Source organism: Salvelinus fontinalis, chromosome 11 (genome assembly GCF_029448725.1).
Source record: "Salvelinus fontinalis isolate EN_2023a chromosome 11, ASM2944872v1, whole genome shotgun sequence".
Classification (NCBI taxonomy): Eukaryota; Metazoa; Chordata; class Actinopteri; order Salmoniformes; family Salmonidae; genus Salvelinus; species Salvelinus fontinalis.
Genome location: NC_074675.1, coordinates 26,367,732 through 26,385,555, shown reverse-complemented (window position 1 = coordinate 26,385,555; position 17,824 = coordinate 26,367,732). Strand labels below are relative to the sequence as shown.

Sequence of the window (17,824 nt, the reverse complement as noted above, 5' to 3'; positions counted from 1 at the left end):
ATTATGCATAGCTGTGTATGTACCCTGATTGGTTATTGAACAGACATCTTACCTGGACATATTGATACCGGAGTTCTTTCACACGTTCACTGTTTCTCTCAAAAGGTACAACTGCTTCATCCTTATCTTATGTTTCTCTAGGACTCTTGTTGTCGTTGTGCTGACCGTATTCACATTCCCAAAAATGATATTGTCTGCCAACACTCTGTCCCGAATTTCCCGCAGTTTTATTGCATTGTTGCAAATGACCATGTCAACAATGGCAATTTCCTGCGCATCTGATAATATTCTGCCTCTCCTTCCTGTGGGAGGCAATCTTTGGATCCTACTAAAAAACACAAAACAATCAATATATTTCAAAATGTCAGTACATGTAAAAATGTGAACATACTGTATTGTACTGTAATATGTCGTTCAATTATCACTGAAGGATGCACATCTCACCTGTTGTTTTGCCGGAAAATTTGTACTATTGATGCAACTGTTGAATGCTGCAGATTTGGTTGCACCCTTAAACCGGCCTCTCTCAAAGAGAGACCGGCCTCTCTCAAACAGCTGTGTTTAAAATGATGAAATAGTCTGCTGAGATTTTCTATATATGTTTCAATCTGGTTACTGCAGAAATGCACAACATTTTTCATCATTCTGTTTTGAATGTGTTTAACAGTTTTGGAAACAGTGTGTTAGCATTTGAAAACATGCTGCAAATATATAGTTTTGCAGGTGGTGGAGTATGAATGAGAAAAGAGTTAATGGATTTTGGAGAATGTGGTCATTGAATGCATTTTGTGTGAAAGCAATGAAAAAGGACTCACAGTTTGGTCCACATGCACTTCTGTTTCGCTGACTGTGTGAAGAGTTTTGACAATGTGACTTCCGTTTTGACCAATGCATGTTAGCAATTGAAAAAAACGGTAATAGCAACCCCACTTTTCCCTTTCTCTCTTTCTCTCATTCTCTTTATTTCTCTCCCTCTTTCTTTCTCTCTCTCAGGGTGGGTGGTGTATCGTATGAGGAGCGCTCAGTATTCTCAGCCTGTAACTCAGACTGTGTTTGTTCAGGCAGAGACTGGGACCCTGTCTGTGGAGAGAACGGCATCACGTACGTCTCTCCCTGCCTGGCTGGCTGCCAGACCTCCACAGGATCAGGGAAGAACACGGTGAGATGAGGATCATTGCCAGCACGGAGGCTGCATCCCCAAATGGCACCCTCTTCCCTATATAGTGTACTACTTTTGGGCTCTGTTTAAAAGTAGTACACTATATAGGGAATAGAGTGCCATTTGAGATGCAAACTGACTGTGTAATCTGATATATCATATCATTGATTCATAAACTTGTGAGCAACAGGGTGGGGTCAATTCCATTTTAATTTCAGTACGATTTCATTTGGAATTGACTCGCACCCTGGTGGGTTTATGGATAACTTTTGAAGCAGCAAGTTATGTTGTTTTTGTGTCAAATTGTTTTGTCTGTGTGTGTGTTTGCCTGCCTGTGCCTGCGTGTGTGTGTGTGTGTGTGTGTGTGTGTGTGTGTGTGTGTGTGTGTGTGTGTGTGTGTGTGTGTGTGTGTGTGTGTGTGTGTGTGTGTGTGTGTGTGTGTGTGTGTGTGTGTGTGTGTGTGTGTGTGTGTCTCTGTCTCTGTCTCTGTCTCTGTGTGTGTTTCTCTGTGTGTGTGCCTCTGCAGGTGTTCTCTAACTGTAGCTGTGTGGTGGTAGCAGGGCTGAGCAGTGGTAACCTGACAGCCAGTGTAGGCCACTGTCCTCACAGAGACGACTGTGACCGTGTCTTCCCTTACTTCCTGGCTCTTTCTGTCATCACTTCCTTTATCATCTCACTGGGTGGCACGCCAGGCTACATGGTCCTCATCAGGTCAGTCACACACACACACACACACACACACACACACACACACACACACACACACACACACACACACACACACACACACACACACACACACACACACACACACACACACACACACACACACACACACACACACACACACACACACACACACACATACACACACACAAGAAGGGATGGTCATAGCAGTTGGCAAGAAAGCACAAAGAAATCTGGGACTCCGGCTACAACAAGGCACCTTAAAGGGGAAACAATCAGAAGCCCCGTTTGTACCTGGTTCTAACGTGCGTCCGTTGTCCTGATCATGCCACATTCTGATTGTGCCCACATTGGTCGACAGGTGTAGACAATCAAAATACGCATTATGATCTGATTGTGATTGTGACTACCTCCGGAGGTAGTCGAAGACGCATCTTGTACGAATATCCTTGGTGTAAATGAATCCGGACGATGAAAGTGTATAAATTTGGCTAATGTCACGGTTGTCCCGGCCTCTTAAAAAAAGAACACCAGCCAGTTGAATTAAGATCATGGTCTTTAGAAACCAAGTGCCAACTGGCACTGTGGTCGGATATGCCACAGTCCAATACCGCGTCCAGCTCTGATTAAAATGGCATATAGAAATAAAGATATTTATGAAGAGATAGTATCCTGAATATGAGAAAAGGGGTTCTAATATTTGAAAACGTCGTAGGCAACAGAAAGGCCAAGGAATTCAGATGCACTTTGTAGCCTACTCTGTAACTTAACCTGTTTCTGTTTTTACTGTGTGCATTAAGGCCTAAGTGTCATTTGTATTTATACTGTGCGATAATTGTATTTTGTACATACATCCAGATACTCAGCTTGTTTGTGTGGTGATGTTTTTAGGGATTGGAGAGATTCTCTGAATAGTTCTCGGGACAGTAAGTCTATTATGCCTTAAATCGTTGGATAACAAAAGTAGGCTGTAATGATGAGAGTATAAAACTATTAACTATAAAAGCGTGCTGTTTTCTGTCGATTTTAATACAGCTTGTGTCATAACGGGAGGTCCAAGGCAGGTTGGATTCATTTACATACAGGGAGGGATCAGGGAATCTGGTCACAATAGGGACGAAGTGGGCAGATAAGAGACAGATATTACCATGTGTAGACGCAACAAATCTCGATCAGATAGTGATCGGATCATCTTGATCGTGTTGTTGCAAGGTGTAACCATGTCTACTGAGAAACCAGTGGTGGAAAAAGTACCCAATTGTCATACTTTAGTAAAAGTACAGATACCTTAATAGAAAATTACTTAAGTCAAAGTCAGCCAGTAAAATACTACTTGAGTAAAAATCTAAAAGTATTTGGTTTGAAATATAGTTAAGTATCAAAAGTAATTGTAATTGCTAAAATATACTTAAAAAGTAAAAGTATAAATAATTTAAAATTCCTTATATTAAGCAAAGCATTTTCTTGTTTTTAAAATGTATGGATAGCCAAGGGCACACTCCAACACTCAGACATTATTTACAAAACAATACATTTGTGTTAAGTGAGTCCGCCAGGCCAGAGGCAGTAGGGATGACCACGTGTTCTCTTGATACGGGGCGGCAGGGTAGCCTAGTGGTTAGAGCGTTGGACTGGTAACCGAAAGGTTGCAAGTTCAAATCCCCGAGCTGACAAGGTACAAATCTGTCGTTCTGCCCCTGAACAGGCAGTTAACCCACTGTTCCTAGGCCGTCATTGAAAATAAGAATTTGTTCTTAACTGACTTGCCTAGTTAAATAAAGGTAAAATAAAAAAATAAAAAAAATACGTGCTTGAATTTGACCATTTTCCTGTCCTGCTAAGCATTCAAAATGTAACAAGTACTTTTGATTGCCAGGGAAAATGTATGGAGTAAAAAGTACATTATTTGCTTGACGAATGTAGTGAAGTAAAAGTAAAAGTAGTCAAAATATTAATAGTAAAGTACCGATACCCCCAAAAACGACTTAAGTAGTACTTTAAAGTGTTTTTACTTAAGTACTTTACACCACTGAAAACCTAACCAGCATAAGGTCTACTACATTTATCTGCACCACCTTGTTCAGAATGATCTCACCTAGAAAGTTCTCACAAACACTTGGCTACTACTGTACAGGAGTACACCATGGGTAACACTGTAGTGAAATGGGCTCACAATGGGTGACAGAACGGCTGACAGAAGTTCAATGTAGTCCGGTATTCAATTCAACTGCGCTTTGTCTACAAAGCATCATTTCCTGTAAATTTTTGATTGAGCTGACATATGCAGTGTTTACGACGAACGCGGAAACATTGTCTTTAAAAGCTGCATAGCAGACAAATCGCGATCCGATTGAATTCCGGCCTTAAAGGGCTGTGTTGCAACCATAGAGAATGATAGAGGCCTCTAGTGGTCAAAAGGCCATATTAGCATGGACAGTGCCATTGAGGACTTCCACCATTTTAATGTAGTCAACTGTGTGGGACTTCCAACTTTATTGGCTGGAGTCATGTCCAACCGGGTCATCAGGAGGGATCTGCCAATTTGGAAGAAGAAAATGTAAATAGAGAGAGCCTCTATAGAGTCATAATATTCGTCCAACAGGGAATTGGTTCCAATCGTTTTCCCACCATTAACAGCTAATTAGCATTTCCTTTTTGGGAGGTAAATACAGGCAAATATATCGATAAAAGTCACCTTTTCTTAGAGAGATTTACAGTTATCAAAACGTCACGCCAGGGTAAACCTACACACAACACAGCCCTTATTTGAAGTGTTTCTAAAATCCCCTATGTGAAAAATGAATGGTGGAAAAACGATTGGTACCATTTCCCTGTTTGACCGCTAGGTTTTATGGGTATTATGACGGCAGGGTAGCAGGTAGCCTAGTGGTTAGCGGGTTGGGCCGGTAACCGAAGGTTACTAAAACGAATCTCCAAGCTGACAAGGTAAAAATCTGTCGTTCTGCCCCTGAACAAGGCAGTTAACCCACTGTTCCTAGGCCGTCATTGTAAATAAGGTTGGAACAGACTTTATAGAGGGCGAGGAGACAGTCAAATAGCATTTTCAGATGATTGAATTACGTCCTCTAGATTCGTGGTCTGACTGGACTGAGAGAGAGGTTTTTATGAGTCAGCTCATTGTTCTTCCTGCTCTCTCCCTATAGTAGTAAACATAGTTTTAGTACATTTTATTTAAATCTTTATCCCACGGCATACTTCAAAGAGGTTACAGGAAAGTCAGCAATAGAGGATTTTACTGTATATCAGAAAAGTAGAATACTGTTACTGGCTAAAACTAGTCCTTAATTAGCAAATGTACACACACACAGACAAACGCATACACATACACGTACGTACACGTACACGTACACACACGCACACAAACCAAAAATCCAGCAGATCCGCCCAAAGCTCGATCAGCTGACCCCAATGAAATGTGTTGCCCTTACGGGGACAAATTAAGTTACTGGCAGTGCCCTATCTGCTTTTTGTTTTGATATTTTTAGAGCGTCTTAGTTGTCTGAGATGGGTCTGCTGCTGTTTTTGCTCTGGGTTTTGAGAGAACAGCAAGGTAGTAAGGGCAGACCTTTCTGATGGTGTACTACCTTGCTCTACCAACGGAAGCCAGTAGTACTCACTCTTTGGTACTCACTGGCTACGTCAGAGAACGTCATAAGTCAACTAACTGTATATCAGCAACAATAGTCTTTTGAGTTTACCTTTAAAGCTGTCTGAGTATGCAAACTTAATAATGAACCATAACTCAATTGTGGATGCTTTCATATCATGACATTTCATGTATAATATCTTCAGATTTATGTCTATTATCTGTATTCATAGTTATGTTAAAGTTCAAGTTGATGATGGTGTTCTCCCATGCAGGTGTATCAAGCCTCAACTCAAGTCCTTAGCTCTGGGGTTCCATACTCTGTCCACACGTACACTTGGTGAGTCAATACTGTCAGATCACAGATCTAGGATCAGTTTACTACCCAAAATGTTAACATGTGGGGGGCACTAAACTGACCTTAGATCAGCGTCTTGTGGCAACTTCCTCCTACTCCTGTCTGATCAAGCCATACCAGTCCCACAGCCAGCGCTCTGCAGCTTAGTAACACTGATATAAAACTAGCTGCAGCCAGTTTGTTTCCAAGTCACACATTTCTCCACTAATCAGCTTCTATTAGGATTAAAACCCTGAACAAAATCCTCTTAAAAATCCACTCTGTTGCAAAGGTAATCTAGAAAAAGTATTACTTGTGAATCAGGTGTGTTAGCTCTGGGTTGGGACACAATCCTGCACACACTGCCCTTTTCCATGACCAAGATTAGCCACCTCCGTATTACTGGTAGATCACGTTGTGTGTATTTGTGTTATAACAGCGGGCATCCCAGCGCCCATCTACTTTGGGGCGATCATCGACACCACGTGTCTGAAGTGGGGCCAGAAGAGATGCGGAGGGAGAGGAGCCTGTCGTATATACAACACTACAGCATACAGGTAATACACACATACACACTACTGGGCCCTGTTTCAGAAAGCAGGTTTAACAAACTCTTGAGTTTAAACCTGAACTCTGGGTTGACTAACTCTGAGCTGTCAAAGTTTTCGGTTTCAGAACAGGTGATAACAATTAGTTCAATCAACTCTGTGTCACGTCCGTCGTCGGAGGAAGAAGGAGACCAAGGTGCAGCGTGGTAGGCGTTCATGATTTTTAATAAACTGAACACCGCAACAAAATAACAAAGTAGAAAAAACGAAAGCGCACAGTTCTGTCAGGCAACAAAAACAGCTAAACAGAAAATAACTCCCCACAAAACCCAAACGGAAAATGACAACCTATATATGATCCCCAATCAGAGACAACAATAGACAGCTGCCTGTGATTGGGAACCATACTCAGCCAAAAACACAAAGAAATAGAAAACATAGATTTTCCCACCCGAGTCACACCCTGACCTAACCAAACACAGAGAATAAATAAGGATCTCTAAGGTCAGGGCGTGACACTCTTGAGTTAAGTTAACTCTGAGTAAAGCACGTTTATGAGGATATAAAAAGCCCTCAATGGAACGCAGATAACATGATTCATCATGGCAACAGGAGAAAAAAGGGCACGAGCCTCCTACTTCTCCCCAGTGGAGTTAGAAATATGAATGAATGGGTATGCAGAATATGAGTCTATATTTAAGGAAAAAAGCAGCAGCAAAAGAACGTGAGCTGGCGTGGCAGAAAATTGCTGACCGAGTCTATGGGTGAGTATTAATTGAAAAACATTTTGTTTTATCTTGAGTGTTCCACAATTTCAACATTTATATATTGTGTGTGTGTGTGTGTGTGTGTTTAATATTTATGCAGGTGCAAACCAACAGGCACAAAACGTACTTGGCAGCAACTGAAGATGAAATATAAAAATATACTTCAAACAGGTAAGGTATAATTTCATGACAAGCAATTGTGGTGTTGTTTGTTCTACCCTAGCTACAGTGAGGGAAAAAAGTATTTGATCCCCTGCTGATTTTGTTCGTTTGCCCACTGACATTGAAATGATCAGTCTGTAATTTTAATGGTAGGTTTATTTGAACAGTGAGAGACAGAATATCAACAAAAAAATCCAGAAAAACGCATGTCAAAAATTTTATAAATTGATTTGCATTTTAATGAGGGAAATAAGTATTTGACCCCTCTGCAAAACATGACTTAGTACTTGGTGGCAAAACCCTTGTTGGCTATCACAGAGGTCAGACGTTTCTTGTAGTTGGCCACCAGGTTTGCACACATCTCAGGAGGGATTTTGTCCCACTCCTCTTTGCAGATCTTCTTCAAGTCATTAAGGTTTCGAGGCTGACGTTTGGCAACTCGAACCTTCAGCTCCCTCCACAGATTTTCTATGGGATTAAGGTCTGGAGACTGGCTAGGCCACTCCAGGACCTTAATGTGCTTTTTCTTGAGCCACTCCTTTGTTGCCTTGGCCGTGTGTTTTGGGTCATTGTCATGCTGGAATACCCATCCACGACCCATTTTCAATACCCTGGCTGAGGGAAGGAGGTTTTCACCCAAGATTTGACGGCACATGGCCCCGTCCATCGTCCCTTTGATGCGGTGAAGTTGTCCTGTCCCCTTAGCAGAAAAACACCCCCAAAGCATAATGTTTCCACCTCCATGTTTGACGGTGGGGATGGTTTCTTGGGGTCATAGGCAGCATTCCTCCTCCTCCAAACACGGCAAGTTGAGTTGATGCCAAAGAACTCAATTTTGGTCTCGTCTGACCACAACACGTTCACCCAGTTGTCCTCTGAATCATTCAGATGTTCATTGGCAAACTTCAGACGGGCATGTATATGTGCTTTCTTGAGCAGGGGACCTTGCGGGCGCTGCAGGATTTCAGTCCTTCACGGCGTAGTGTGTTACCAATTGTTTTCTTGGTGACTATGGTCCCAGCTGCCTTGAGATCATTGACAAGATCCTCCTGTGTAGTTCTGGGCTGATTCCTCACCATTCGCATGATCATTGCAACTCCATGAGGTGAGATCTTGCATGGAGCCCTAGGCCAAGGGAGTTTGACAATTATTTTGTGTTTCTTCCATTTGCGAATAATCGCACCAACTGTTGTCACCTTCTCACCAAGCTGCTTGGCAATGGTCTTGTAGCCCATTCCAGCCTTGTGTAGATCTACAATCTTGTCCCTGACATCCTTGGAGAGCTCTTTGGTCTTGGCCATGGTGGAGAGTTTGGAATCTGATTGATTGATTGCTTCTGTGGACAGGTGTCTTTTATACAGGTAAGAAACTGAGATTAGTAGCACTCCCTTTAAGAGTGTGCTCCTAATCTCAGCTCGTTACCTGTATGAAAGACACCTGGGAGCCAGAAATCTTTCTGATTGAGAGGGGGTCAAATACTTATTTCCCTCATTAAAATGCAAATCAATTTATAACATTTTTGACATGCGTTTTTCTGGATATTTTTGTTGTTATTCTGTCTCTCACTGTTCAAATAAACCTACCATTAAAATTATAGACTGATAATTTCTTTGTCAGTAGGCAAACGTACAAAATCAGCAGGGGATCAAATACTTTTTTCCCTCACTGTAATTAAACAGCATTCAGTGGCTACATTCAACATGTGATATATTTAAGTAGTTTGTGAAATGTTCTAAGCAAAGAAAGGTACTTTTTCAGCCATCCCGGCACTGCCAGTATTTAATATTGTCTATTAAAAAGTAACACCTAAATGCCTTTATACATACAATTCTCCAAATTTGTGCTTACTGGTCAAATTTGACCTCCATTATAGCCAATAGAAAAAAGGCAGAGGGACGAAAAACAAGTGGCGGTCCACCACCACTCACAGAGGCTGAAGAGATGGCCCTCAGTCAAAACAGTGGGCGACCTATTGCTGAAGGCATCTCTGGAGGAAGCTCATCTGACCCAACCACCCCCCAGGACACAAGGACCTACATAAGAGGTTAGTTATTCAAATTATTGATATATGTATATTCATCCTTTTGCCAGTGTTACCTCAGTGACTCCCACCCATCCATCTTAGACACAACTTAGCACACTGATTTTCTTGTAGTGGTACAATTCTTTGTAATTGTACTCTTAATACTCTACAGATTTTTCATAATGGGTTAGAGTAGAACACCAATTTTTTATTTTTTTTCATTACATGAGGATGATGAAGACACCTTGACAGCTGCCACAGAGAGGGAAGATACAGAGAGGCCTATTGAGGTTTACACCTTAAAAATAACATCTAACAGTTGATGATAGTGTTGTACCATAATAAAACTTGCACCTTCTTTTTCTCTAACAGAGCAATGCTGGAAATTACAATGAGGAAGAGGGTCCATCCACCTCCACAGCCCAACTTACCTCAGTAAGATGTTGTTCAGCATTGGCCCATGACTTACAATGAAACTAACTAGACCTGGCACTGTGAAATTCAATGTCATTTTTTTGTGTGTTCCTATAGCTCCCTGTGCTGTACAAGGTGCACTTAGAGAAACAAATTGAAAAATGTAATTTAGAAATTGACCACAAGGCTGCAGATGCAAAAGATAGAAATACAACAGCTGGAACATCAGTTAAAGGTGGGTGAGGTGCCTACAGGCGGAGGATTTTACTTGTTTGAACAACATAACAAATATTAACTATTGTACTGCATTTGTACTTGCAGGAAATAAAGAAGACTTAATTAAAAAAAGGCACATTGTCTTTATTTGACACTGGGGAGGTGATGGGTCAATTAGAAATGATGATAGCATATTGTGTCTCTGACTGCTCTTCCATCTCGTGCGTCAGCGGGGTGGTCAGGATCGTTATCAGGATCGTTCACTGGTTGAGTAGGACATTGATCTCCTCTAATTGTGGCAATGTTGTGGAGAATCACACATGCCACAATAATGTCACATGCCCTTTCTGGGGTGACCCTGAGCCTACAAAGGAACTGTAACCGAGCCTTGAGCATCCCAATGGTCATCTCTACCCTGGCTCGTGTCATGCAGTGAGCCAAGTTATAACGTTGCTGCGGGCCAGGATCAGGGTAAGGGGTCAGAAAATAGGGTTGGCAGGGGTATCCTCTGTCACTGAGCAGGTAACCATTGAATTCTCCAATGATAATACGAGGATACAGTTTACATTTTCAGTTGCAATAGGAGGAAGCTAGATATTGATTATAATAGGATATAGCTATATATATAACTCTCCACGGGCGCTCAATGTACACTCACAAAAAAATTGTGAGTCATGCACAGACCCAGGCCACTTTGCTTCCACGTTGCTGATGATGTGGGCTGCATCACATATGGTCTTCACAGTGCATAAGAGTAATTAGCTGCAGTAGCTGTATTGTGAAGTATCTTTCATTTGGAATGCTAAAGGCTACTATTTAGGCCTACCTGCACATTAATGCTGTGGAAAGACTTCCTATTCACATAATCTCCTTCATTTACTGAAGGAGCTGTGATAGGAATGAGTGCCATCTATGCAGCCAATCACACCTGGAAACCCTAAAATATATCAAATTAACTGATTAGTGCTTCAAGTCTCAAAGCTTCATACTAAATAGATAAATTATTGCTTAGACTGATACCTGCAATTCTGTGGAATTCTTCTTTGATGAGTCTTGTGGGTCTGTGACTTGGGAACACCACAAAAGTGTACAGTAAACGTTTCACTGCAAGAGTCACATTTCTGACAGCCTGACAGACGGTTGCCTTGGAAATATGCTCAGTGTCACCGATGTTATATAGAAAACTCCCGTTGGCAAAAAAAAACTAAGTGCAACACAAAGAATTTGTTCCGAACTGAGAGCATGTCCACGATGTGTCATATGAACGATATGAGGGCTGAGAATATTGTTCAGATGAATGATCGATTGTGCAGAAAAATGGAAACGCCCACAGATAATCATCAGGGAATGATAAAACATCCAAGCGGTGTGTCGTGGAAAATTGCAAGATTATGTTATAATGCTTGTAAGATTTTGTTATAATGCTTGTAAGATTATGTTATAATGCTTGTATTACATTATAATAGTTGTTATATTCGACAGAATAGAGTATTGTGTGTGTGTTCCACTGAGGATGGGCCTCTATGAGATAGCACTGACAGAGGAGATTTACGATGTCTTTGGGTGATAAAACCTAAAGAGCATTCCAGAGAACATGAGCTAATGGTTCTGTTCTATGCCGTACCAGGGAGAGACGGTTCCCTTTTGGAGTAAGGGGGCCAGACACTGGTCTTTACAATGAAAACTGTTGACACAGCAGTAATTGTCTACTATGTTATATAGATATCTTTCAAACAAATCTTAACCTTTGTGAACTGTTCCTAAGATCTGTGGTTCGTCAGTGTAAGTTGAGATGGGTGTATCTTGGCTATAAAAGATCTTTGTACTTTTCTGTTGGTACTTTTCAATGGTTCATTAGAGATAGCACATCATTGAAAGTCAAAAAGGCTATTGCAAAGCTCTTATTAAAAAAATGTAGTTTAAGTATAACTCTGACAGGTGTGTGAAGTTTGTAACTCTCCTCATTTGGTAAAGCAGAAATATGACACCACAGGGGTCTGATCACCCTCTCCTGACGGAGACTTCTGCGGAGTATTTGTGCTTCAATAACTGGCTCTTCAAGAAAAGGGCTCGCCATGTCTGACACCTCCTTCAGTCTGCAGGCTTCAGCTAAAGAGGAGAAACTCTGGGTTAGTTGAAGAAAACCTGCCAGTGAGCAGGTTAGCTTCACGGAGTATGTTGCCATAGTAACTGACTCAGGGTTAAGCTGAACTGGCTTTGTGAAACCGAAAACCCAGAGTTTCCTTCAACTCTGAGTCAACTGAGTTCTCACTAAACCTGCTTTCTGAAACAAGGCCCTGGTCAAGCCTGATACACAACACAAACGCACACAGACAACACACTTAATTCAAAGTGATAATGTTGGAGAGGCATACCTTCTATAACATCAGATGCTGAACATTGATTTTCAAGCCAATATTGAAGGCAACCCCAGTAGACTTGCCACTTGGAAGCACCAGTGTAATGTCAAGTCTCTGAGTGTGTGTATCCCTTGGTCTCTCTCTCCTCAGGATAGCTTACCTGGGTCTGACTATGGGCCTGAGGACAGTTTCCTTCCTGCTGTGTATACTGGGATTCGTGCTGCTCAAACAACACCTGCGGAGAGAGGAACGCAGCGCCCACCAAGTGGCCAATGGCGGAGCAGAACTGGAGGCACTCAGGAAAGAGGAGGTCCTAGCCTCCAACTCGGACCAATCGCTACAGACTTCCACAACAGACTACAACAACACAGAGAGAGAGACACGGCTGTGACAGTCTGAGACAATCTCCCCTGATCCCTCACGTTACACACAGACACACACAAACACTAGATTTGCAGGAACCAACAACGGGCTGTCCCTGACCATCTCATCTCATAGAACATAAATTATGTATTTGTACTGGACCTGTCTAGGTTATGTATATTTAAAAATATACAGTTGAAGTCGGAAGTTTACATGCACCTTAGCCAAATACATTTAAACTCAGTTTTTCACAATTCCTAACATTTAATCCTAATAAGAATTCCCTGTCTTAGGTCAGTTAGGATCACCACTTTATTTTAAGAATGTGAAATAGTAAAGAGAATGATTTATTTCAGCTTTTATTTCTTTCATCACATTCCAAGTGGGTCAGAAGTTTACATACACACAATTAGTATTTGGTAACATTGCCATTAAATTGTTTAACTTGGGTCAAACATTTCGGGTAGCCTTCCACAAGCTTCCCACAATAAGATGAGTGAATTTTGTCCCATTCCTCCTGACAGAGCTGGTGTAACTGAGTCAGGTTTGTAGGCCTCCTTGCTCGCACACGCTTTTTCAGTTCTGCCCACAAATGTTCTATAGGATTGAGGTCAAGGCTTTGTGATAGCCACTCCATTACCTTGACTTTATTGTCCTTAAGCCATTTTGACACAACTTTGGAAGTATGCTTGGGGTCATTGTCCATTTGGAAGACCCATTTGCAACCAAGCTTTAACTTCCTGACTGATGTCTTGAGATGTTGCTTCAATATATCCACATAATTTTCCATCCTCATGAGCCATCTATTTTGTGAAGTGCACCAGTTCCTCCTGCAGCAAAGCACACCCGCAACATGATGCTGCCACCCCCGTGCTTCACGGTTGGGATGGTGTTCTTCGGCTTGCAAGCCTCCCCCTTTTTCCTTCAAACATAACAATGGTCATTATGGCCAAACAGTTCTATTTTTGTTACATCAGACCAGAGGACATTTCTCCAAAAAGTACAAACTTTGTCCCCATGTGCAGTTGTAAACTGTAGTATGGCTTTACAATGGTGGTTTTGGAGCAGTAGCTTCTTCCTTGCTGAGTGGCCATTCAGGTTATACCTTCATGCGTTTGGAAATTGCTCCCAAGGATGAACCAGACTTGTGGAGGTCTACAATTTTCTTTCTGAGGTCTTGGCTGATTTCTTTTGATTTTCCCATGATGTCAAGCCAAGAGGCACTGAGTTTGAAGGTAGGCCTTGAAATACATCCACAGGTACACCTCCAATTGATTAAAATTATGTCAATTAGCCTATCAAAAGCTTCTAAAGCCATGACATCATTTTCTGGAATTTTCCAAGCTGTTTAAAGGCACAGTCAACTTAGTGTATGTAAACTTCTTACCCACTGGAATTGTGATACAGTGAATTATAAGTGAAATAATCTGTCTGTAAACAATTGTTGGAAAAATTACTTGTGTCAAGCACAAAGTAGATGTCCTAACCGACTTGCCAAAACTATAGTTTGTTAACAAGAAATTTGTGGAGTTTTAATGACTCCAACCTAAGTGTATGTAAACTTCTGACTTCAGCTGTATATGTTTTTGATATAACTGAAGTATTTCATAGATGTACCTGCTGTATTTCACAAAACCACAAATGTAAGTACATAGAAGGTCATCTTTGTTGTTGGTACAAAGAAAGTATTTACGTGGATTTGTTAACCATTGGTTAATTGTTTTTACTGCAGCGAGAGTCCAGTTTCGGTCACTGAGTATTTTTGTAACAACTCTCAAGGTTGTCTACATTATAATATTGTTAGACAGCTTCAATCTGTTGAAAGAGAATGTCAGACATTCTGCGTTTCTCTACTGTTAACATTGCCAAATTGTGATCTCAATAGCCCTGTTTATACCTGGTTCTAACATGCACCCTTTGTGCTGATATTGTCCTGATCTTGTCTGTTTACACTTATACACAGCAAATTGGTTAGTGTTACCTCGTGTTGATATTTCTGTTTAACATTTGTAGTGTTGATTCAGGTGGTAAATTAACACTCAGTGGTTTAAAAGAAACCCAGTGTTGGTATTAATTAATAACCAGTGGTAAACCAAAACCACACCCATCATTATCATATTTCCCAGCATGCTCTACTGCAGGTAGATTTCTTGGAATTGTTTGTTTCAATATCTCTGTTTTTGCATGTACATTTATTGATGAAATAGTCTGATTCAACTCAAATATAACATGCATTTTTCTAAACTAATCAAATATGTTACTTGGACTTATTGTACCCGGCACTGAAATGGTTGTTCCAGTTTAAATTCTTTAGGTTGTCTCATCTCTTATCCTTCCCAAACCAGTAATCGGTGAACAAAAATTCAAAATGTTGGCTATCCCCTCTGGCTGGATTACAATAGGAATTACACATCACAGCATTATGTGACCTACAGGCCTGATTTTCCCTGTAAATCACGAGTTTATGGCATCTGATTTATGGTTAAATAATTAAGTTTAAATGATAACAGGCTGTAGGATTGAAAACAGATGAATGCAACAACCATCTCTCTGTCACTAAGTAATACAGTCATGGGTGGTATCTCTGCAATTCACTCGAAAGGCAAGGCACTCTGGGAAATATGCAAATAATGCTTTACACTAAGCAGTGTGTTAATTTAACACTGAAAAGTGTGGACCGGTATAGACATTGGACCAGTGTTAAATGTAACATTCTCAGTGTTGATTTAACACGGGAGAATTTGCTGTGTAAGATCTGATCACAATACACCTTTTAATTGTCTACACCGGTCTAAAAATGTGGGCACAATCAGGACAAAGGACACGTTAGCACCAGGTATAAACAGGGCTACTGTTCATCATGTCTGTGTGACTGTTATGCCACAGGAGATGCCACTGTGCCAGTTTACCGTAGCTGTTCTCTGCCTTAGGTGTGTAGCAGGAGTGTTCTTATTTCAGTTCTGATCAAATCCACTAGGTGGCAGTATTGCATACGGGTAGTAAATCCATCTCGGTCTTGAAAATGTCAGTATTATCACAATGAATTGTGATACAATTAACAACTCAAAGATCATTATAGATATAAAATGCACATCCACTGGACCACTACACTGTCTACCATCAGTGACTATCCACTGTAGGTGCCATATTCATTATGAGAAGTAAAGCAAATTTGCATAATTTATTGGTCAGTCTGTCTGCGTGTCTGTGTGTATACGTTGTGTACGTATGTTTGAAAGTTTTAGGGCTCTATTTAATGTGTATCGCTGAAGCTTTACAATTGCGCGAGAGAAATGTAAAGGTAATTTCCGATTGAGCAGTGTTTACCATGAATGCTGTCTCCACTACAGCTGGAATATTGCCTTTGTATTTTAAACACACCAACGCTGAATTTCCGCAATACGGATTGAATAGAGCCTTTAATGTGCCAAAATCTCTGAACAAAAACATCATGGTCAATTCTCAGGTTGTATCAAGGTTGTTTCTAAATTAGTGAATAAACAAGTATTTTTATATTATACAGGTGAATATTTCAATCACTTGGGTTGGTGGGCCAAATATATGTTGATTTGGCAAGAGATACCAAGAAACTCTTATTTGAATCGCTTTGTTTTGTGAAGCAAATTAAATGAAATGGATGTCATTTCTCACTCGCTTAATTTTTGGGGGGTATTTCTTTGATTAAACAAAGAGAATATCTTGTAAATGTTATACAATAATAAAACATTTTTAATATGGGATAACATGATTGTATGTGGAGAACCCCCCCCCCCCAAAAAAAACTTTTTCAAATAATAATAATTACATTAATAGTGAGCCATACTGAAATATTGCAACACTTTCTTACTCAAAGCAGATTTTTGTACTCGCAATGAGAAAATATATCTACAGTGGTCTGAAAGGCACTTATTCAGTCAGGGAAGCTTCTGTCCCCTAGTATTGGAATTTAATGTACAGTACTTGGGGGAGATAAGTGCTTAAGGCATGGGGGCTAGAGTAAGACTTGTTGGTCAATCCCACTTCAAGTGCAGACCCGGTCCACCCAACCAAACCCCTGGGCTGAGACAGTCATACTCTCTGTTTTTTTTTTTTTTTTGGGTTTTTACCTCTTTAAGGAATACCTAGGATAGGATAAAGTAATCCTTCTAACCCCCCCCCCCCTTAAAAGAGTTAGATGCACTATTGTAAAGTGGTTGTTCCACTGGATATCATAAGGTGAATGCACCAATTTGTAAGTCGCTCTGGATAAGAGCGTCTGCTAAATGACTTAAATGTAAATGTAATGTAAATGTTTTATTAGTCTATACAATCTTCACAGTTGTATGTGACACACTACAGGGGGTCTGAGAGTGAGAAGAGGGAATAGGAATCTCCTCCCACTTTTGTAACTGTTTGAAAATCCTTATTTTATTTATTTAACCTTTATTTAACTAGGCAAGTCAGTTAAGAACAAATTCTTATTTACAATGACGGCCTACCCCGGCCAAACCCGGACGACGCTGGGCCAGTTATGCGCCGTCCTATGGGACTCCCAATCACGGCCGGTTGTGATACAGCCTGGATTCAAACCAGGGTGTCTGTAGTGACGCCTCAAGCACTGAGATACAGTACCATAGACCGGTGCGCCACTCGGGAGCTCACTTGGGAGCCCACTCGGGAACCTTATTACAAAACAGAAAATCATGACCCCATATTGGATTTTCAATCTAGACCGACCCTGTGTAATATTCACAAACCCCTTAACATCTAAATACGTAGAATATCTTCAGAGGACTGAAAACAGAACATCGGCATTGATATCAAATATTCAACAACAAAAATCACTCAATATAGCTTCTCTACCCATAATAACTCAATTCTAATTTTGTTTAACAAAACACATAAAACTCAAATCTGTAATATGCCTATGTAACAGTATAACTTTAGACCGTCCCCTCGCCCCGACACGGGCGCGAACCAGGGACCCTCTGCACACATCAACAACTGACACCCACGAAGCGTCGTTACCCATCGCTCCACAAAAGCCGCGGCCCTTGCAGAGCAAGGGGAAACCCTACTTAAGTCTCAGAGCAAGTGACGTAACTGATTGAAATGCTAGTAGCGCGTACCCGCTAACTAGCTAGCCATTTCACATCCGTTACACTCACCCCCCTTTCAACCTCCTCCTTTTCCGCAGCAACC

The 17,824-nt window shown here is 41.0% G+C and overlaps 1 protein-coding gene and 1 long non-coding RNA gene across 6 annotated transcripts in view; both read left to right on the top strand.

Annotated features, from left to right (window-relative positions):
• LOC129865387 (solute carrier organic anion transporter family member 1C1-like) overlaps positions 1-14,349 on the top strand; it is a 61,644-nt gene extending 47,295 nt beyond the window's left edge. For all 5 annotated transcript variants that reach the window (XM_055938142.1, XM_055938141.1, XM_055938139.1 and 2 more), the window contains 5 exons: positions 994-1,159; positions 1,686-1,870; positions 5,729-5,793; positions 6,230-6,347; positions 12,431-14,349. In XM_055938142.1, the coding sequence (XP_055794117.1) occupies positions 994-1,159; positions 1,686-1,870; positions 5,729-5,793; positions 6,230-6,347; positions 12,431-12,671 (775 nt within the window). In that variant the 3' untranslated portion in view covers positions 12,672-14,349. The remainder of the gene's footprint in view (positions 1-993; positions 1,160-1,685; positions 1,871-5,728; positions 5,794-6,229; positions 6,348-12,430) is intronic.
• On the top strand, positions 7,182-11,867 carry LOC129865388 (uncharacterized). Its single transcript, XR_008761356.1, has 4 exons — positions 7,182-7,276; positions 9,141-9,311; positions 9,663-9,725; positions 9,822-11,867. It is a non-coding gene; the product is annotated as an uncharacterized LOC129865388 (long non-coding RNA).
• Positions 14,350-17,824: the final 3,475 nt, after the last annotated feature.